This window comes from Lepidochelys kempii, chromosome 9, assembly GCF_965140285.1.
Source record: "Lepidochelys kempii isolate rLepKem1 chromosome 9, rLepKem1.hap1, whole genome shotgun sequence".
In the NCBI taxonomy this organism is placed as follows: Eukaryota; Metazoa; Chordata; order Testudines; family Cheloniidae; genus Lepidochelys; species Lepidochelys kempii.
In genome coordinates, this window is record NC_136388.1 from 62,624,584 (window position 1) to 62,646,834 (window position 22,251).

General features: G+C 44.8%; 1 protein-coding gene and 1 non-coding gene across 3 annotated transcripts; one reads left to right on the top strand and one right to left on the bottom strand.

Annotated features, from left to right (window-relative positions):
• Positions 1-1,418: 1,418 nt before the first annotated feature.
• On the bottom strand, positions 1,419-17,414 carry LOC140917575 (ras-related GTP-binding protein A). 2 transcript variants are annotated; one of them, XM_073360698.2, is made up of 11 exons: positions 17,333-17,367; positions 16,443-16,476; positions 14,144-14,270; positions 13,762-13,861; positions 12,652-12,718; positions 11,593-11,815; positions 7,909-8,004; positions 5,986-6,108; positions 4,677-4,768; positions 3,374-3,489; positions 1,419-1,962 (listed from the first exon to the last, which is right to left on the bottom strand). In XM_073360698.2, the coding sequence occupies exons 3-11, from the start codon at positions 14,237-14,239 to the stop codon at positions 1,865-1,867; spliced, it is 1,011 nt and encodes a 336-aa protein (XP_073216799.1). In that variant the 5' UTR covers positions 14,240-14,270; positions 16,443-16,476; positions 17,333-17,367; the 3' UTR covers positions 1,419-1,864. The 2 variants fall into 2 exon arrangements, with proteins under 2 accessions (XP_073216799.1, XP_073216801.1); XM_073360700.1 differs by lacking the exon at positions 14,144-14,270 and having other exon boundaries at positions 17,333-17,414.
• A 1,829-nt stretch (positions 17,415-19,243) lies between these two features.
• TRNAE-UUC (transfer RNA glutamic acid (anticodon UUC)) lies at positions 19,244-19,315 on the top strand. Its single transcript has one exon. It is a non-coding gene; the product is annotated as a tRNA-Glu (tRNA).
• The last annotated feature ends 2,936 nt before the right edge of the window (positions 19,316-22,251 follow it).

The following is a 22,251-nucleotide window of genomic DNA, read 5'->3' on the forward strand; positions in this document are numbered from 1 at the left end:
AGAACCCTTCTTGCTAATTGTTTGGAGGTTTCATGAGTTGAAGTTCCCTGAACTCAGCCAGCATGTTAGCATAGCAGATAAGGACTGAGTCCACCTCCTTTGTCAGAAGAGCACTGAGGATAGTTCTTGGGTGGAAAAAAAGAAAAGCAGGAAGAACTCCACTGATTGAACTTAGAACAGAGATAGTAGTCAATAAAATGAAAAAAGGCGTGGCAATTTCACTGCTTGCTACTAAAAGTAGGGACCAGATTAAGCTGCTAGTGGCTGGTATATCCCACACCAACACTTCACATTCCACGTTCTGCCTCTGTCCTCCATATCCTTCTTCCTGGAAGCACTACATACTACTAAAGCTTCTTGTACTTTTATAGTCCAGTCATAAGTCTCCCAGGTACTCAAATGTCTGACTCTTCAATATACACATGGACAATAGAGAATTCCACGCTTGCTGGGATGCTGGTTTGACAGCTATTTGATTGAAGATCGTGCTAGTCATACAGAATCTTTATGTAAACATGCCTGTTGAGTAGGCTGTTTGGGGCACTAGTATAAAATAATGCAAAGATTTAGAGATGATAAACATTTGGGGGCATCTTATTAGCTTGTGTCAAGCTAAGATACGCACTTCACATTTCAGTGCTCACATCGTGAAAAACTTACCGTTTACTAGCTTGACTTTGAGGCAACATGATAGAGTGAGGGATTATATAAAACAAGTGCCACACCTGTTTTAGATTCAATATGTCCTCTTTTTCCTAGAGTAACATCACTGTGTATGCAGAAATAATTGCTCAAAGGAACATCAGCTCATTCAACAACTCTTACAGGTTATAGGTTTCCCTAATTGACAGTGCTTTAGTTTTCCTGCGTTTAATGGAGAATCAAGCACAAGTCCAGTAAAACAAATTAGACCATAATGTAGAGTCACATTGGTGTCTAATATTGTCAGACTGCCTTTTTGAGATCACAGATGACCGACTGCAACATTTTCAGCAGGGCAATGAGATCTGTTATCTCATCTGACTTCTGTACACTTGTCCCTTGCCCTTCTCAGCATCTCTCTGCTCAGGAGGAAGAAAACCTGAATGCCAGGACTACTATCTTGTTAAGTGGGAGTATTACTTTCAGCTCCTTTCATATAACAAGGATGATCTTCATTCTGGCATGCCTAAAATCATAGCAAAACAAAACAAACAAAAAGATTAAGATGACAAATAAATGGTCATTCTGACTATGACTCTTCTGGATTAAATGAATTTTGACACAGTAGAAACTCTCTCTCAAATGAGGATCTGGTTAAAAAAGGCCCAGGTAATAAGAAAGGAGAAATGCAGCTATGTACCTGTTTGCCTGTCCAATGGCAAAGCTTCAAAACAACATTTTAAAAGGAAAAATAATCACTTCCAGAGCTCTGGGAATCAAAGTCCCTGGTAGCAAAAATTTATTTTCATGACTGAAGACAAGGAGAAATTTATAAATGTATCCTAGCAACTTGCTGATAAAATAGTAATATTCCATCCTTGTGATTTATATGATCACCTGGAATACAGGAAAACATCCATAAAGGCTTCAGTGTGCGTGACTATGGCAACTAGGCTTATCAGGCCAAGTGCAAATCACCTGCCCTTGCATCTTCCCCAACCCCTAGTGTGCCAGGAAGTCTCTCTTAAAGTTCCACTGTGTATCCAGACATCATCCAAATGACTAGTGTCCAATGTTAAAAGGAGAAAAAAATAAAGAAGATTGCGGTGGTAAGCAGCACACTCATTTCAAAGCCCACAAAGACACCCACATTGTTAGATTCTCCTAAAAAAACTGCAGTTCCAACTTTTCTCCCCCAAAGACCATGTGGCTTGGCCAGTGTTCAGCGCATGAGCAGACTGTGCTTTGGTCCATCCACTCTCTCCAGCTTCTCAAAGTGTTTCCTAGCGTTGCGGATGTTGATCAGTGTAGCTGCAGAAGCTAGTGGGAAGAAGGGGCAAGAGAGGAAAAACCAGAAAGGATGTGAGTAATTAGCTCACCAGGAGTTAAAAGCTGCCTGGAAAGGTTAGCTAGGAAGGCTCCCTGTAGTGTAAATCGCAGGAGTTTTGGTTCACAGCAGCAGGACTGAAGCCACAAAGCTCTGTGTGGTTTTGGTTCATGTTTCCCCTAAAGCTCCATAGCTACAGGTTTCACCAGGAGTGAAACAAACAAGGCAAGTTGCCACCTTGTTTAGCACTGAAAAGGGAATATTTTACATTGACCAATGTCAGATTTCACTGATCAAACTCTCGAGAGGAAAACTAACATACGGAAACAGGACCTCTCTTCCTAAAGGGTCTAGTGCTTATGAAAAAGTACCACTAATCTAAAAAGTGAGTTCTACCAGGTCTGTTTTGCTACTCCCAGGCCACTGAGGATGTAATATAAGGGGCAGAGCAGGCAAGATTGGGTTGCCCTGCTGGATGATCCCTGAGTGGTGCTGTCTGAGACCCAAAGGGAGCACCTAGTGAAGGTATACTGTATTGATGCAAGGTTTGTTAACAGGAATTGTGATTATGGAAGGAAGGTCCTTCAGCTTTTTCTTAGCTTCCCATTTGTGAGCTTCCAAAGGATAATGTCACAGCTGGTAGCAAGCCCCCAGACTGGTAGGATTAAATGCATGGGGCTAACCAAATACAGTAAAGTAGTTTTTAAAAGGTATTTTCTGCTCTCAGGGAATCACAGCACTAGGCCCATGTGCCGTATGGCTATCTCACTTAAAATCCTCAAATAGCGTAATACAAAAAGCAGTTTCATAGTGCGCAATAGGAAAACATGTTACCAAAGAACATACAAGGGCCTGCACCCTTTGGCTGTAAGCAATGGTAATTTTATCTATCAATTTCTTCTTGAGTTAAAAAGGAAAATGCATCCATAATTGGATCTAACTAACAAAGCACAACAATTCACCTAGAAAATGCCCACATTCAAGTTTAGGCCTAAAACTCACAGCCCAGCTGCCAGATTAGATCTGGCAAAGAATATTTACTATGCGCAGCTTTACTAGAATAGACATGTTAACTGACATTGCCTGAATAAACTCCCACCTGTATTAATCACCATGCTGAGAAACAGCAGAGAAGAACTTGATTTGCAAAGTCTGGTGCTGTTTGCACTGCATGATCAAGCCATCTTTTAACCAATGTTCCCAAACCATGGTGAAGCACACTTAACATGTGTAAGTCCTATCCACAATTCCAGAATTAAACTGTTTTAACTGTCTTAGGGGCTTCACTGATTGTACAGTGTAGGTGGGTACTCATTTATGGTATCAAGAGCCAAATGTAAGTTTAACTAGCTCTTGGTCCCTGTAAAAGCGACACAATAGATGCCTATGCTCTATTAAACTTACGTATGGAAGGATCAGACATGACCACCATCACATATGTATTCGATGTGAAGATGTCAATGAAAGCAGCAAAGTTAGAGTTCCTGACTTCCATGCTCTGGAAAGAAGCAGCCAGCTTACTGTGAGGAGGAAAGAAAAGAGTTAACTCCTGTTATGTGACCATTTCAAAAGCAATCACTGTATTTACAAAGCACCTCATACCTAGAGATCACTTTAGTCACATCATGTATTCATAACTGCACAGCTTTCTTTGTAAAATAAGAACTGAGCCAGTAGGTGACACTAGGTTTTTGTTTTTGACAGATACAAAATCTGTGGCTATATTTTTTATTTACTTCATGGTTACAAAACTTGAACACAATTTAAGCAAGGCTCTCTGTTCAGTACTGACTAGCCATGGTGGGTTAGTGTTCTCTTTTTACACTTAATAAAAAACAGCTTTTGCACTGCACAATAGTGACCGACACCTGTTTGAGTTTGCTACACCCCCAACAGTCAGTGTCTCCTGACCAGTGCATGCTGGAACCATTCAGCACAGACTGAAAGTCAACAATAGCAGAATGACTCTGTGGACCAGCAAGAGAAGAGAGTAGTAAACTGAAGACTCTGGAAACAGCCTACTAAAGCACACATGTAGCTATTCATCTGCTCCTACCCTATTAGTGTTCTAAATCTTTTCAAGTATTAGGGATGGAAGGGCAAAAGTGGAGCAATTTTGGGAAAAAAAAACAAAAACCTATTTCAAAGTTTAACTTTGTCTTAAGTCTTCTGCTTTCCTTTTGTGACTGTTGCTAAATTTGTTTGAGCAAGTGCTTCCTCTCTCAAACCAGCTTTTTGGTTCTTGCGCCCATAACTAAGTGCTTTTCTTAGATTTGCAGTGCCTCTAAGTGTCATCAGTAACTGTCATTAGGTCACAAGCTCAGTACTATAACTTCTCTGCAGAACCCAGAAGAAAAAAGGATGGGAGCAAAACTGTTTCAGAACCTCTTTCAATGAACACCCCACTCACCCCCCCAAAAAAAGATGAAAGGCATGAAAAACTGAGTCATGATTAAACAGGATACATTCTAATACCTTTCTGAATAAGAACTTCTCTAGTGGCCTATTATCCATAGAACCATAACTCAATTCAAGGCCAGGATGTGCTACAGAGAATTTACAAGGCGTGTCTGGTTGACAAAGTTATCATTTCTGCCTAGCCAGGGTAGATGGACATCAACACAGCCAAGTCGGGCTGATGGCACTCACCCAGAGTCTAAAGATTTCCAGTTCTTAGTAACGTAAATACACAGATAATTCATCTCACCTGCAGCTCAGCTTGAACTGTTTAATAATATTGCTGATTTTCTCAAATCTGTGGATATCGCGCTGTTCTTTGCACTGATAATGGGAAATAACCTGCAAGGAAAAATCACTAACTCAGCAATCAAAGCAGAAGTTCCCATCCACCAGCACATCTCCTAATGAGTCCTGAGGATCTCCTCTTCCTTGCCCTGCAATTGCCCATGCTTCATCTTGCCCCCACACTGAGACAAGAACAAGCAGAATGTCTTTTAGAAAGCTGTCAAGAATGCACTAAATAGTTTTAAATTTAATTTTTAAAAAAATCTGATTGCATATTCAAACAAACGTGCATGTATCTGGACCCAGCTAATCCTCACACTGCATGCATGTCCAGTACGATTACCAAATACGCATAATGATGTTTTTCAACAGAGTTTCTTCAAGTGTGTCAAACAGATTTCTCCTCGAGGAGGACTAAGTCCATGGCGAAGTTACAAAGATATGAGAGTGCAGAAAAATCCAGAAATTTATATTTTTTGTAAAACAGTCACTTTTAAGCTGTGAGCATGAGAAGCTTCTGTCCCCAAAATAGCTGTTTTCAAGAGTTATGTGAAAATAGGGGTTTATTACAATGCTGTCAATCACATTGATCATTAATGTCATACTAATTTACAAAACCCCTCAGAAACTAGTAGAGCATATTGAAAGATGGCAATTTCAAGAAAGATGTGGTTCCCTAAATTTTCCATTAAAAAACAAAACCAAAAATTTTGTTTGTTTAAGTGGAAAGTTCCAAACAAAATAACTTTCTACAAAAGTTTTCATTTAGAAAGCACGACATTGTGTCAGGAAGAAAGTTTTGAGGAAAGTTTTCAACCAGCTCTCAGGATTAGGTTTATATTGGATCAGGTACTCAGCAACAGAGGGACCCTGAACGGTTTAAGTACCACCTGGGAGGAAGTGAAAATCTGCACCATAACTCTCCACGTGGACACGTTTATTCCACACTGAGTGTGCCTTTGTTTAGTTTGGCTTAATCCACATAAATAGCTCTTGTGCATTAAATTCACATCCTACCTTATTTCAGAATAGCTTCCCTGCCTAGGCAAGCCCTTACTCCCTCTGTCATAAAGGCACTGAATGAAAAGTTCTGCAACCTGGAACTTCCACCTAGCATGTGTTATGGTCATCAACCCCACCTGAGTCCTTTGCACTCTACAGTGCTTTTCATACAAGGACCCTGTGCATTTTATAATCATGAATCTGCCTCCTTAAGGGACAGGGCCAAGGAGCAAATGGACACAGCAAAGAGCAGGGACGGCAGTTCTCACCAGGAAAGTGGCTCTCTCAAACAAAAGAACTTCATCTGCTTCTATAATCTGAGCAAAGTTCCTCAGGTTCATTTCTAGTTGCTGGACATTAGGAATCAGCTGATAGACTATACTGGACCAAGCCTGTCAGAAGACAAAAAGTACAGTGAGTGCTATGAGGATTGCATAAGGGTGTCCCCATCCTCCCTCTCTTGTTATGCAAAGTGCTTGTAAGAGTCAGCGAATTCAGGCTACAGTCAATGATAGCAGAGACAGGAGTTATGCAAGCTTCTCCCATCTCTCTGTGCCCACACACTTCAATTATGGTTATGGCCCCCACTGGTGTTCCAGTCCCACACTTTTTCTTGATCAATCTACCAGCCACGTCAAATCGTGATACATGCAAAAATCTTGCAGGGACTAGTCTGATACCATCTATTTGCCAGGTGATGTCTGGGCTGAATTTGAACCCATGTTTCCAGAGGAGAAGCATTTGTTTACTGCTCCCAGCTAACGCCTCACAGGTTTCTGTTTTCTTGCTTGGAAATAAGCAGATCTCTGCTGTGTACCCATAGAAGTAACAGCAGAAGGCTCTGAACCACTGCATTAACTCAGGGACCGATCCCCAGAGATGACAAGCGCTCAATTACAGTTGGCTCCAGTGGAGTTACAGGTGCTCAGCACATCTCAGGATCAGGCCCTCAGTCTGTAAGGGCTTCACCTCACTGCCTATGCCAAGCATAGTATACAGACAGTGATTTGCTTGTGTATTAGAATTCCAACATACAAGCAAATTGGGCAAAACCAAAGCTTTTTTATATTTAATTGGCATTTCTCTGGTGCTCAAGGGAACAATTGAGGTTTCACCTTGTCTGAAGGCAGAAAGTCCAAAATATTCATTTTCAATACAGAGCTCTTATGGGACTGTACCTAGAATGATGCAGTTCTGCCTCTGGGCACTTCAATATGAAGCATAAACAAGAGCATCCACAATGACTGACCGGCTGGCTGCAGGGATCCATTTAAGAAGAAAGGTTAGCCAATCTGCATCTAGTTGGCTCTCAAAAGGGAAATGTGCTAAATGCATTCAGTATGGGACCAGTGTACACACTAAAGACACAGAAAAACTAATTTCAGGAGGGTGCAGCCTGGATCAGCTTCATTCAGGCTGATCCCACATACTGTAGGCTGGGGCATTCTTTGTACTCATGGATAGATTTTAGAAGGTGCCCAGCTTCACCTCCCACTGAAGTCAAAGGGACTGCCAGAAGATCAACTCCTATGAACGTCAGTCTATCAAGAAGGCTAATGGGCTCTCACTACCTTTGCCCATTGAGATGGTTGTGGCACATTTGTAGAACCATAATTTTCTCTCAATCTGATCCATGTAACATCCATGACCCCAATATCTGGAGGGAGATCTTAATAGGTAACTGAGAAGCATGAAGGTAAGGAAAGTTTAGGCTAGATATCAAGATAAGCTTCCAGACTATGAAGTAGTCTCCCAGGCAGATGTGTGGAAGCCCAAACACTTGAGTCATTGACTACTTGACAATGTCCTAGAAAATAGAACATGGAAACAATTCTGCACTGGCTGAACACATTATTGTGTTAAGTGGGGTGGAGGGTCCTTCTAAATGAATTGGGCAGAGAGTATGTGGGCAGTATTAACAGGAAGATACAGGACTATGAACCAGAATACTGATGGGAGAAAGGAAAGGTGGATTTATTTTATGAAGCCAGCAATTTAACTGCGATCAGCCCTACCACTTGAACAGCCAGAATGGAACCACTTGTTTCAGAAAACATTTAGAAGTTAAAGGGTTAGGGGAGTCCAGTCAAGCTATGGAACTCTGCAGCAACTGACAATGCAGCTTACACAACAGTAGAGCAGGAGGAAGATGAAGGGAAATCCCACCCATGAAGAGAAGCAGCCATTCAAACCTTATAAAGTGTTTCATCCCAGATGGACGTTCTAAAGCATGCACACTCCAGGGGGCGGGACAGTCGTCTCAGGTCTTCCTCCCTCTCTTTAAAAATCTGGAAGACAGAAGTTTGATATTTTTAGATTAGTGATACTCAGACCTCAGTGGTTCAGGAGCCAAATCAGCAATTAACATTACCCAAAAGAGCAACAGTAGTGTTAATTCATGGTTTCATTTACTATTTTTATATACATAATTTTTTTCTTGATTATTTTGACTAAGTATTATTTTATCAACAATTGGTTAATAACATAGTGAAAGCATCCTGATTGGTTAATAGCTTACATTGGTTAATAATTAATATCACACTGTGTTTTAATATTATATGCTGCAAAGAGCCACAAAAGACACATTGAAGAGCCACTTGCAGCTCCCGAGCCTCAGTCTGAGCACCACTGTCCTAGATGAACACATACATTCCTGTTTTTTGGTGAATGCTTCTGCTGTGGTTATTTTACCACATTTATAGTAAGAACTTTGCATTTCAAAACAGAACTCAAGGGCGCACAATATTTTCCAGTGCCAGAGCAGCTGAGGATGCTGCAGGCCAGAATAGAGGTGCACTAGTAGAGCTGTCTGAGGGATCCATGACTGGAAGAACAGGGGGCTGCAGATCAAAACTGAGTTACATCAGCAGAGCTGGGTGGGACCTCAGGACTGGAAAATTGTGCGTGCTACAGGTTAGGAACCAGGTGAATTGGCAGAGCTGCGCAGGAGAAGTGTGCACAATTGCTGCTTGTACATGCCTGGCTCCGATAATAATCATTAGTCATGTTATATTTCATGAGTTCCAAGTTTACTCATAGATAGGGCCCTACCCTACTGTGAAAAACACTGTGAAATTTAAGGTTTAAATATCTGAAACTGTGAAATTCAAGGTTTTAAAAATGCTATGACTGTGAAATTTGTGAAAATGGACCGTGAATTTGGTAGAGCCCTACTCATAGACTTACAAATGTGAACAAGGACTTAATAGGCATTCAGGTTAAAAGAGAATGGGAGAAAACCCTTACAATGAAGTGTGCTGCATTAACTAAGCTGCCATGGGTTAAGTAGTCACTGCATAACCCCACTGTCCCACACCTTACTCTGCTCTTACAGGTTATGGTTTAAAAATAGCTGAGATGGGTCAAAATAAGACTTTCCAAGATATCAGAACTTAAGAAATCATTACAAAAGCAAGGTAAACAGCTAGCAGTGAGCCCCCTGGTGTGGAAAAAGTAAATTATTCATAGTAAATTCACTGGCAAAATCCAGACTATCTGTTCCACCCACATCTATGAGGCAGGAAGCCTCAGAAGTGGACATTAGGAATGAACAGGGATAGGGAAAAAATCATTTCTATCCCAGCCCAGTGTGTTAACAACATGCTGAAGATCAACAGCATTTTGATTTCTTTGAGGTTTCTCCTCTTTTTCTCTGATATTCCAATCCACAAGAGACCCCAACCTTAAGACATTTGAGATTCGTATGCTTAAGAAGGCCCCAACCTGAAAGCTGACCCACGTCACAGGGTTTATATTCCTGATTTCCACAAGCTATTTTTAATCTGTTTTCAGGAACGTGAAAGCAGGGAACATCCAGAAACCTCCTGATCGACTACGTAACCCAATACACACAAGACATCAAGGTCCACAATTTGGCACTACTTTCAAGTCAGGTCAACAGTTAGGCCCAAGCAAACAGACAGAATCCCTGACTCAAAGGAGACAAGTAGATACCTCAAAGCAGTTCCTACTAGAGGGGCTGCAATGCTTGCAAGTTGTGTCACTGCACTATTTCACCCCCCATGCCTTTCCTTATTTCAGAGAATGGTTAGAATTCATATGCAGTTGGTTGGTGTGGATACCGATGTTAATAATTACTGGACAGCAAACTGAAATATCAAGCATCACAGCCCTATGGAACCAGCTTTCATTTAACTTATGCAGAGTCCAGGACATTCCTGACCCCTTGCTGGGGAGGATGGAAGGTAACATTCAAACAAGCTCCAGAAGGAAAATGCTTTAAGTTACAGCCAGGTCGAGCTAGAGTGACAAAATGAGACTCAGAACACTAGCTAGTATCTGCTGATTTGTGAGCCAATTTGTTTCATTGAAGAAGTTTGTCTACCCAGGGAAGACCAGCCTGCGGCTTCACCCACGTGGCCAACTTGCTCTTCTCCGAGCCCTTCGTTGCACATCCGGACAGAGATGTATCAAGCTGGAAGTGACGAAGAGTTCAGTGCGTTGAGTACGCTAGACCAGCGTTTCTCAAACTGGCGTCTGCCAGGGGGTCCACGGACCCTGCTGACCAACTCCTCCTCCTCCCATCCCAGTGCTTCCTGTACACCAGGGAACAACTGTTCCCGGCGTGCAGGAGGCATTGGGAGGGGAGTGGGAGGAATCATGTCCGGGGCTACTGACCCCACTGATCAACTCCTCCCCCTCCCTCCCTAAACTCCTCCTGCTCCTCCCCAGCGTGCAGGAGGTGCTGGGAGGGAGGGTGAGGAGGGGAATGGGGGCACTTGGGGGAGGTGGCAGAAAGAGGCATAGAAGAGGAGGGGCAAGGGTAGAGTGGGGGCAGGAAGAGGTGGGATGGGGTGGGGATGGGGCCTGGGGCTGAGCTGCAGGCTTAGGGGTCAGTGGCAAAAATTTTAAACCAAAGTGGGGGTCCTCAGGTTACTAAAGTTTGAGAACCGCTGCACTAGACCAAAGAAGTGATCTCCAGGTCTGAACCAGGTTGATGATCAACCGCAGAGCTAGGGGTGTGCATGTGTCATAAAGAAATGTATCTAACCCAAAAAGTTAAATTTCTCATCTAACACCAGGAGTTGGGTATAGCTTTCTCACTGAAAGATTACCATGGCCCAGATTGAAGACAGAGTGCAGCATGCAACAGCTGCCACTGAGAACAATGGGGAATCTCACTCCTGTCCTAGGAATAACAGGAGCTGCTGGGCACTTTGGAACTCCATCCTTAAGTGTCTCCGCAGGTTTTGCGCCGAGTGCTGGAAATACTTGGCTGTACTTCAGCCAGCGCATACATCTGAGCAAGAAGGCAGGTCAGACTCAATGCCAGTTCATAGTCCATGGCCCCTTTGCTTACAACTGTCAGTCTCTGTGTTGGCTAGTGCCAACTGTGATGTGGACATCTGTCCACTAGGATTGAGATTGAGACTTCCCCAATTTACAACACAGGCTAAACAGCTGACACGTGGTAACTATTTTTATTCAATACGCAGCTGAGCTGGATTTGAACCAGCAGCATAATGGTAATAGAGTTGATCACCTAAACCTTTGACGTACAACAGGGAGGTTACACCTTTTGAGTTTTTCTTTGTGCCACCTATCCCAAAAATTGGTAACGATGCTAAAACTGACACCATAAAGGAGAAGATTACAGGTAATTTGGCATGGAGAGTCTCTTCTCTGTGTAGGTCATTAGACAGGCATTATACAAAATGGGCCAGCAGTAGCATGGAGACTACAGGTTTGGAGGTTGGGAGCAACTCAACTTTTCAGAGATTTTCCCCACACACAAACCTGAAAAAACCTTTCTGGAGAAAGTGCGGGTGTGACTACGTTTAAAGTGAAAGATGGAAACATTATGCGTGCTCTCTGTTACAGAGTCCACACTGATAAGGCAATGCTTAGCTCCTTACCAGATCACGCTGGTCCTCCTGCACTAGATCCATCTTGTGCACTAGGCAGAAGATCTTGGCATCAGGAGAGTTCTGCAGGATAGCCTCCAGACACGACTGGTAGTAGTGCATGTCCTTCTCCAGCTCGCGACTCTCCACGTCGAAGACATAGATCAGGACTTCCACATTGCGGAAGATGTTGTCCCGCTGGCTGGTGAAGTAGTTCTCCATGAAGGTGTCTTGTCTGAGAAGGGGCATAGCAGCAAGGCAAAGGGACTCCAGTTAGATCAATCAGACCAGCTTCGTTTACCCATTTGTCTGCATTGCCAAGAAAGTCTATTATGTATGAGGACTGAGCTATCAATACAGCAACTGTAGAAACTGAAGTCCTCTACTTAGGCACAGAACAGGTACAGTATGGGCGGTGTAAGCTTACTCTTTCAAGTGAGCCCCATCCTTGCCCCACTTGAGTATATCAACTTTTTATAGGAAACCAAGTCCATTCATCAGAAGGCTGTTCAGCCTTTATGCCTTTCCCATCTCTGCTGAGTGCCAACGAGAGGGCTTCTTCTATGGACAGCTACCCATCAGGAACCACAGTGCCACCCCCAATTCATTTAACAAAAGCTAGTGGGCCAACACTACCAGTCTGGTCCTATCTGAAGCAATGACCCCAAAACAAAAAGTACTAGAATCCATTTCCAGCAACAATTCTGCAGCCCTAGAGGTAGCTCATCTATTTTGCAAGGCTCAGAGACATTGTTTTGACAGGATAAAGAAGCAGTGAGGAAAGGGAGAGGCAGTTTACTCCCCATCCCATGGAGAGGTTACTTTGGGCTCCATGATCATCAAGTCAGCACCTTTCACCCCGCCCCCAAGTCTGAGTTTATGATGTGGTTTATTAATTATATGGGTCCATCTACAGTTCTATAAGCCTTCATCAACAGTTCACTTAATACACAGAAAGCATTCCTATCCCACTTTAGCTAAAAGGACAGCCTCCTAATGTATCAGATCACCATCCTAGTTGCCACAGCCACCTCCATGGGTTTCACAAGCAAAAGAACAGACAACACCTACCCTCCACAGTCCCACAGGTTCAGCACCAGGTTTCCCAGAAATCGAACATGGGAGTGCTCCACGTCAACTGGAAAGAGACAAGAGAAGTCTAATAACTGTTCTTATGTTGTCCCTGTAAAATTGGGACATCTGGTAACCCCAGTGTGGGGCGAACACCTTAACACAGAGACCAACACTCAGGCTCCGTAATCTGATACCACATGTACATGAAACACAGATCAACTGAAAAGGGGAACTACTGGAAAGTTACCATCCAACACAGTTGAAAATGTGATTTACGGTGACTCTTTGAAGCCCAGAGCTGTAAGTGTGGAATTCCAGCTACTCAGCTTTACTAGGTATATTCTGCCATGGATGAATATAGAATCATAGAAATGTAGGGCTGGAAGGGATCTCATGATGTCATTAAGTCCAGCCCGCTGTGCTGTGGCAGGACTAAGTAAACTTAGACCATCCCTGATAGATGTTTATCCAACATGTTTTTAAAAACGTCCAATTATGGGGTCTCCCTTGGAAACCTATTCCAGAGCTTAACTACCCTTATATTTAGAAACCTTTTCCTAATATCTGTCCTAAATCTCCCTTGCTGCAGATTAAGACCCCATGTCCTACCTTCAATGGATATGGAGTATTGCGTATTGCAGAATCATCTATGCAGAGGTCTTTCTGCTAAGACCACTGAGCCCCACTCTCTAGCAAGTTTATTACTGCCCAAAATCATTGTGTTGGCATAGAGAAGTCAGGTCTTCTCTGGAGGGTTCATCAGCAATTCTGAACACTTCTTCGTGGGAAGGCAGGGTCAGTGGAAAAGCATTAGCATCAGAACTCTATTTGCATCAACATTTAAAGTTACCCTCTGGCCCACAGCTTAAAGGAGAGGGATCAGTCCACCTCACCCACATCCAAGGTACTTTGGCTCAGATTTTCAGCCAGACCCCTCATGGAGGGGCCCAGCAGACAAAAGAGACACCCTATTACTCCATCCACAGAGGAAAGGGGAGAGTCTCAGTGGGTAACTGCCTTGCATCTCTGTGCAGATGGTCTTAAATGTTAACTCAAGTTCAAGAGCACAGGCATCAATAAGGAGTCAATAAGAGACCAAGATCTTACTTGTGGCACCAAGGCGCCGTGTGTCTCTGGCGATGTAGTTTGCAAAGATAATGGATCTCATGCTGGTCTTTCCAGACCCACTTTTACCCATCAACAGCACCTGGTAAGGAAAGGCAAGAGAGAAGAGTTCAACTACAGTGAACACTGGCTTCTCCATGGCTCTTTAATGCCTAAATACTAATGGTGTAAAGACAAAAGGTTTTAGTAGCCCCATGCACAGAGGACTTGACCTGTGCATATCGTGATTTGGACGCCTCAAAAAAGGCTAGCAAACAAAAGTCTTACACCTGAATGACTGGAAGACGTGTTCTTAATTCCTTGATATCCATGGTCAATTAACAAGCATTACACACTATAAAACTCTCACTGTCACTTTACATGCCTTCCATTTACTCAACACACAGAAGGACCATTCCTCTTCTCCTTGGCTTTTGCTTTCTTCCTTCCCCATAGTCAGATCACTCTCAGGGAGCTGCATACCCTGTCCCTAGTATTGATTGTATAGTTTCCTAAAATCCAGAAGAAAAGTTACTGTGGTTCTTGAAGCTTATTCATTCTTCTCATCTTGACCCCCATGCCAATAAAAAACAATCACAATGCATGAATGTGTCACAGAGAAAGTCAACCTGAGATCATTTCTGCTACATACATTGAGAAGGCACTCTGCAGAGTTCACAGCTGGATTTCAGACATCCAGTGAAGAGCTACATTTATTTTTGAAGTAGTTTTTAATCTTTCACTTCCCCAGCCTCCACACATGTTCTCCAAACACACTGGCACTTAAGATGAAAGCTTGCTCTTCCTGATTCATCAGAGAACAAGGATTTGATGAGCCAAAAACATTTAATCCCAAACATTTTAAAAAAAGCACTTGACCATTCCATGTCCTCTGCCCTCCCCTCACCACTCTTCTTATGTTTTGTACAGTCCACCTCACAATACAAGAATCAGATTCTCCTCCCTGACTGTGAAATGAAATCCACATCTGGCTTTTAGATGTGAACATGCTGGAAGGCAGAAAGAAGTTTAAAAGCAGACGGACCAGTATAATTTGACTACCCAGTACTGCTACACAGGAGGCACAGATGCAATCCCAATCTCTTGCTTCCCAGGTCAGCAGGCCATGAAAGAGCAGGAGACATTGTGATTAGGTTTTTGGTTTTTTGTGTGAGATATAATTTGAATGGCTCAGTAGCAACCCTAAATGATTTTATAGCAGCAGGGATTGGCTCACACTATCAAAAGAATCATTAGCCAAGTTCCAGTCCCAAAACAAAAGTTCTGCCTTTGGAAACACCTCTGAAATCCTATTATAGACAGCAGGGTTTAAAAAAAAAAAAAAAAAGATGCAACGCTACGCTGAAGCTGTCCTACAGAACCTTTGACTGGCAATAGAGTATGAGTCAGGAAGATACCCGCTTGATTCTCAGGTCCCAGAGTTTACAGATCTCAGAGCATGGTTTACAACTAGAAAACAAATTTCAGACTTAACCAATTGACATGGAATCCCACCTTGCTATTTTTAGTCACTTTTCTGAGAAGAATCACATTTATAGGCTAACTAGTTCCCTTCCAAAAGCAGCTCACCACATCATTAAGGTACAGACTAGTTGAAGTGCTCCCACAGCATAACAGAGTTCAGGATAACAGGTTTTGGTGGACTTTGCAGCAGAAGAATGGCAACATACTCTTCTTCAAAGATGCAGACAGGCCCTGTAATGTGTCTCAGACTCTTTGAAGCTAACCCCCAAGTATAGTGTTCTCTGGTGATTGCATATAAGAGGCCAAAAGAAGGAGAGATATCTGATCTTGCTTCACAACAAAATTGGTGAAGAAATGTCTGCATGAGCGTCAGCCTGTTGTAATAGTTAGACATAGCGCTATCCAATTTAAAATCAAATCTAAATTCAAAGGTGTGAGATTCCACCACCAATTCCTCTGGTGGCTTTTCAAAGGGACTAGACCCCAATATGGGGGAAGAGGAGAAATCTGATCCAAGTAAAACATACAAGAGTAGTCACATTCTTTAGTTAGCAATCTTAGGCATTTCTAATACAGTTATCACTGTAATATCTACACTCCTAATTCTGAGTAGAGGAGCTATATTTCCATCATTGGCTTCCAATCACTATTGAAGACAACCAAACTTCCCTCTCCAGATAAGATATCACTTGAACCCCTCAATGCAAATATAACCTTCCAAAGCACATTTCTATGACAGAGATCAGGAGTGTTTCATTACATACATACATATAAACTAGAGCATAACACATTTTCTCCCCTTAACACTAAATTTTTACTTAAGTATTTGCCATGAGTGAGGTGTATTCAATTAGTGGTTACTATGGCAGGTTCCACTTTGCACAAGCCCAGCTGCTCTGATTATCAAAATATTTGAGAAATACTAATTTTCAAGTCCTATCATGTTAAGTGAAGGACACAGCAGGTATCACTACCGCAGGATGCGAAAGAGGTCTTTGAGTATTAATGGTCACTTGACAATCATGAAGATCATACCATGAGACTAGTGCAAGCACTCACACCAAATGGGCTTCCACACCAGAAGGTATCTGATGAGCCCTTTGGGATCTCAAAGGTATTTTGCTAGGTTCAAAGGGAAACTTGATCAGCATTTGCCAACGTAGGTAGCAAAAACAGAGAGTGTGTAATCCAATTCTTACCTTTTTCTTCATGGCTGTGCTTGGCATCACCCACCTACAGATTTAAGACAAAGACAAGCATCCCTGTTACACTGCTGTACTTTCCTCTGCTCCAGTTAACAACTTCATCACAACCCAGATAACAGGGAGAGTTACAGAAGGCACTTTACAACTTTTGTCTCAGGCAAAAGAGCTGAAGGAATCTTTAGCAAAAACATCCTATCATAAAGAGATCCTTAAAACACCCATGCTTACACCTCTCTTAACTATGTAGTTAAATTAGACATAAGAGAAATTCAGTGTGTGGTGGAAAATGACAGGACACCCTCCACCAGCATGTCAAACTCCTAATACCCCCACACTCTCTCTCTCTCCATTCCCCCGCAGCACTGTCAATTAGCAACACTTCTATTCCCACATTTAAATTAACCCCCACATTACTGTTCCACATAGTACCCATTCTCTAAACCCCAACAGTAAGTAATTCCAACCAAACGCACAAATCCCCATGACCCTTCCCGTTCACCATTGGTCACTCATGTACACACTAACCACCCCAAGGCAAACTAGTCACATGCTCCCACATACCCTAATATCCCCCATTATCCTCTAACCACCCCACAACCTCTGACATTACACCCGAAACAAATTAATCTTTAGCCCTATACAAACCCCCTAGTTACACCCTACACAGCGTTCCCCGCACCCCAGGTTATTACACAGCCATTCACATACTGAGCCCTGCCCATCGCAACTCCCCCTTCATGTCAGTGATCCTGCTCTACCCCGTGCCTTTTAAACCCAGATACTCATACCCCCCTCACCCCAGCCAGCCACACTGACCCCCTCACAGTCACTGCATCCCCACAGCAACCCCAGACCCTGCTGCCCCGGCCCCTCGCCCCCGTTACCTCTGGCTCTGAGCGCGGCGCCGCCTGGGCCGACCCCGCGGTGGGGCGGGGGGTCCCTGCTCTGCGCCCCAGGCCGCCTCCCTGGCGAGCGGGGGCTGTGCGAGCGCAGCGGGTCGGGGGGGGGGGTCTCTCCCAGCCCGCGCCCAGCGGGGGGTCCTGGGGGCAGGGCTCGGCGCGCAGAGAGAGACAATCCCCCCGCTAGGCCCCGAGGCCTCGGCCTTGCCTGAGCCAGCCGCCCGGCGGGGTCTCTCCTCCTTCGGATGCGGCCCCCGGGACACCCCCTGCGCCCCTGGCTCACGAGACTCGGGACTAGGCTGCCTCAGCCGGTCACGTGAACAGCCGCCCAGCCCTCTCCTCCCCCGCCCGTCAGGTGACTGAAGGCGGAAAGGCGAGAACTGCCGCAGGGCCGCGAAGGGTGGGTGAAGCCAGGGCGGCCATCTTGCGTAGGGGCAAATTGCCCATAAGTGAGGCACTGCTTCTGTAGCCGGCATGATCACTGGCAGCCTGGCCCGGGGGATTGGGGGGCACCACCAAGCCCGCTGTTGTCAATGGGGGTCATGGGTGCTCAGCACCTTGCAAGTCTGGGCTCAAGTGTATGACTGCAGAGAGCCTGGGGTGCATGTAGGATACAGACTTGGGCCCTGTCTGCCTGACTGGGGTACCTGTGTGTAGGATGCAGAGTCAAGCCCCATCTATATGACTGTGTATAGGGTGCAGGATTGGGCCCCAATGTTTGATTGGGGAATCTGGGGTGTGGCATATGCAGTGGATATTGTGTCCTGAGGGATTCATGTATGGGGTGCAGCATCAGGTCACATGTATGATTAGCATGTATGGGTTGTAGCTGATGGGGTACAGGATTGGGCCCCGTGGGAATGATTGGAACATGCATGGAATAAATAGCGCATGGAGTGAAGGGTTGGGCACTGTGTGTATGATTGGTGCATGCACCTGGTGCTGTATGATCAGTTCCCAGGGGTATGATTGGTGCATTTGTGGGGGCATAGTGTGTGATGTGCAGGATCCAGTTCCATGTTCATGACTGACACCTGCTTAGGGCATAGAAGCAAGTCCCACACCTATGATTGGCACATGTACAAAGTGCAGAATTAGGCTCAGAGTGTAGGATTTGCACATATGGGACATCAGGCCTCAGGTGTAGGATCGTTGTGGGAGAGGGGAGCATTGCAGAATCAGGGCCCAAGTATACATATTAGAGATGGGCCTTAGCTGCAAAGTTTGGATCCAAATTTTCCCAAGATTTTGTTTGGATACAGGATTTGTCTCAGCCATTAAACAAACATTTCCAAACATTAGCACCATTTGGGGGTATTTGGCTCCAAGATTTTGATTTGGCCCATGATAGAGACTGGACCAGTCCGGTTGCAAAATTTGGATCCAAGTTTATGGGTGTCTCACTCCAGGACTTTAGTTCACACCCAACCTGGGAGCATATTGATTATTCCATCCAATACCACAGATAATGCAATGTAACCTATGGCTGGGGTGAATACAGGCCTATGTAGAACCATGCTTGTTATAATCCCATATGGGCATGTCTAGATGGTGTGCATTAGGGCAAGTCAAACTGGTTAGACATGGTTTGTGCATGCACACTGCAGGAATGTTGCAGGTTTGCATTTACCAAAAACTCAGTATTATTCAAGAGGCATCTATTTTCCCCATCTGATCACTTTTCCTCAGTTTAGATACAGAGGACAATTTTACCTGGGATGATATGATTAGTCCTAATGCCTATCGCCACTATAAGGGAGTGCTACAGTCATATCATAGGCTTGTTTGCTAGAGCCAAAGGCAAGTAGAAAAGGACCGAACAGATCAGTAAGTAGGACAAATGAAACAGCAGAGAACAACTATGAGAGAAGCGGACAGAGGCATTTATTCAGCGCCTCCCATATGGTCTAGCGGTTAGGATTCCTGGTTTTCACCCAGGCGGCCCGGGTTCGACTCCCGGTATGGGAAGTTTCACTTTTTCCCCCTCATAATTACATAGTTTACAAATTAAATTATGTCTAGTCGGGTACACTAAACCCCGCCAACAAATACTCCGCTTTTTAAAGGGCGAACCACGGTGCTTTAAACAGGTAAAACCCGCGCAACATGGGCTTGGAAACAAGGCGCATAGCTGAGACGCTGGCGGCACGTGGCCACTAGATGGCGCCTCGGTCCATGCCGGAGGCTAGCTGCGTAGCCCGAGCCTCGCCCGGGACCTTCCGGAGCGCAGCTGGGCACAGGCTGTGTTACCGCTCCCTGCTGTTTCTTATTTGCTGGAATAGGAAGGGACTCTTCAGCGCTCTGGCTTTGCAACCTGAGATGCAGGTAATACCAAGTACCTTCGCTGATTTCCTCTTAGTACCGGTGGATTTGGGATAAATTATTTTAGTTTATTTGGCAAACCGCCCATACTGGATTTAAGGAAACCAACTCGGGTAGATTTGGGGTGCTTTCCTCCTCCTTGGTACAGCTGCCCCAGGAGGGATATTGGCAGGGATCGGGAGACCAGTTCCCAACTTTTCCCCAGCTGCAGAAATCCATCCCAGGTCGAGGTGCTGCATCTGGAAATACTGGCTGCTTTCACCTGACCTCCGGCACAGATTGTGTTTGAAAGCAGAAACAGTTTTTCATCCCTGTCTTCTTTGGATCCATGCAGAACCTCCACTATAGCTCCTTGCAGTAGTGCCCAGGAGGAGCCAAAGTCAAGGAAGAGAACCTCAGTGTGCTAGGCGCTGTACAGATACAGAACCAAAAGGCGGTTTCTCTCGCCCCCGCCAAGGGTTTAAAATCTACATACATAAAGAAGAATCCATAGTAAAATACATACATAAATAAAAAGGAAGAATCTTGGCCATCCACAGGGCAGATGTCCTTCCGAGCTGTGAACACTGCTCTACTGCCTGAGCTCCTGCATCACTGACAATGGAGAGAGAGCATTTCAGCCCTTTGTATTTCTTGACTTTTAAATGCAACAATACTTAGCACTTCTTTACATTTGTTGAGTGCTTCACAGACACTTAGGTCTGGTCTACACACAGGTTTTGTACTGATTTATTGGTGTAGGCTCGGGGTGTGATTTTATACCAGTAGAGTTATACTAGTACAACCCCTAGTGTGGATACAGTTAGACTGAGAGAAAGGTGTCTGATACTGTAAATTTATGGTAAGAAGGCCTGGTCCAGACACAGTTTTTGTACCTACTTAATTATTTCAATGAAGGGCGTGATTTTCTACCAAAATAGTTAATCATTATAACCTGGAGACCTGGTCTACTCGAGGAGAGTTTTGCCAGCATAGCTATGCTGCTTTGCCACACCAGCAGAGGGCTCCTAGTGTGGACACAACTTGTACTGGCAAAACTGCACTTTTGGTCATATACAGCAGCTTATTCCAGACCCCGCTAGCAAAATGAACAATGCCAGGAAACGCGCCTGTATAACTGCATCTCCACTAGGGCTGCTGCTGGCAGTGGGCACAAATCACACCTCTGACTGACAAAACTCTGCCAGCAAAGCTAGTAATGTAGGCCTGGCCCTAGTGTGGCTGCTGGTATACTGGTGTAAAGGTACCTAATAGAAATTTGTGGGAAAAAGCTAGACTGGCATTAGCATCTTTATACCGGTATAACTGTGTCTACACTACACGGTTGTACCACTTTAACTATACTGGTACCACTTTTGAGGGTAGCCATGTGTCACAGAACCACAGGATCGGTGCTCAGACTCAGAGGCTGTAAAGCCAGTAGGGACCATCGTGATCAGTCTGACCTCCTGTAATTGTAGGCCATTGAACTTCACCCACCCACTCCTGTAATAGACCCATAACCACTGGCTGAGTTACTGAAGTCTGGAAATCATGATTTAAAGACTTCAAGTTACAGAGAATCCACCATTTACATTAGTTTAAACTTGCAACTGACCCATGCTGAATGTTGCAGAGGAAAGCTAAAACCCCCTACGTTTCTCTGCCAATCTGACCTGGCGGAAAATTTCTTCTCAACCCCAAATATGGCAGTCAGTTAGCCCCTGAACATGTGGACAAGACCCCCCAGCCAGCAAGACCAGGGCCGGCTCTACGTTTTTTGCCACCCCAAGCAGCAAAAACAAAAACAAAAAACCTGCTGAATATGCCACCGCCGGAGAGAACAGGAACGTCAGAGGGAGCTGCCGCTGAATTGCCGCAGACGGCGAGACCTGAGCCACAAGAGTCGCCGCTGAATTGCTGCCACGGGAAACAATGGAGAGGAGCTGCAGCCGAATTGCCACCGGGGCTGCTGCCAGAGTGCCACCCCAAGAACAGCCGGAGTGCCACCCCTTTAGCAGCGCCGCCCCAGGCACCAGCTTGCTTAGCTGCTGCCTAGAGCCGGCCCTGAGCAAGACACTAGGGAAAGAACTCTCTATAGTAACTCAGAGCCATCTCCATCTAGTGTCCCATCACCGAGGCCGTTGGTGCTATGGCCTCGGCTTTGGAACAGTCTCTAGGGGGAACCTCTTCCATGGGCCAGGTCCCCAGTGGGGTCTCACACTTCCTCCAAGGTAAGCCATGCATCTTCACTGCCTCCTTTGACTGGAGCTCTGGGCCTGCAGCACTCTTGCTTCACACTGCGAGTGCCAGTCAGGAAGTCCAGCTGAGACAGACCCCTGATGGAGACTTGTTCACTCTTCAGAGGCTAATGCACCTCGCCAAGCATTTGCAGTGACACTTACACAGCGTTGTCAAACCAGTGGGGTTTATTAGTCATCTGTAATAGAGCATAGGAACTCCTTAGGTTAGCATAGAGGAATGTAGGTTAAAGCAAAGTCCAGTCTGGGGAGCCCAGCACCCAGCCAAGCTGTACCCCATTGTGCAAGCTCTGTGTGTCTGTCAGTTTGATCTCCTTGGGCTGAACCCCAGGTCAGAGCCTC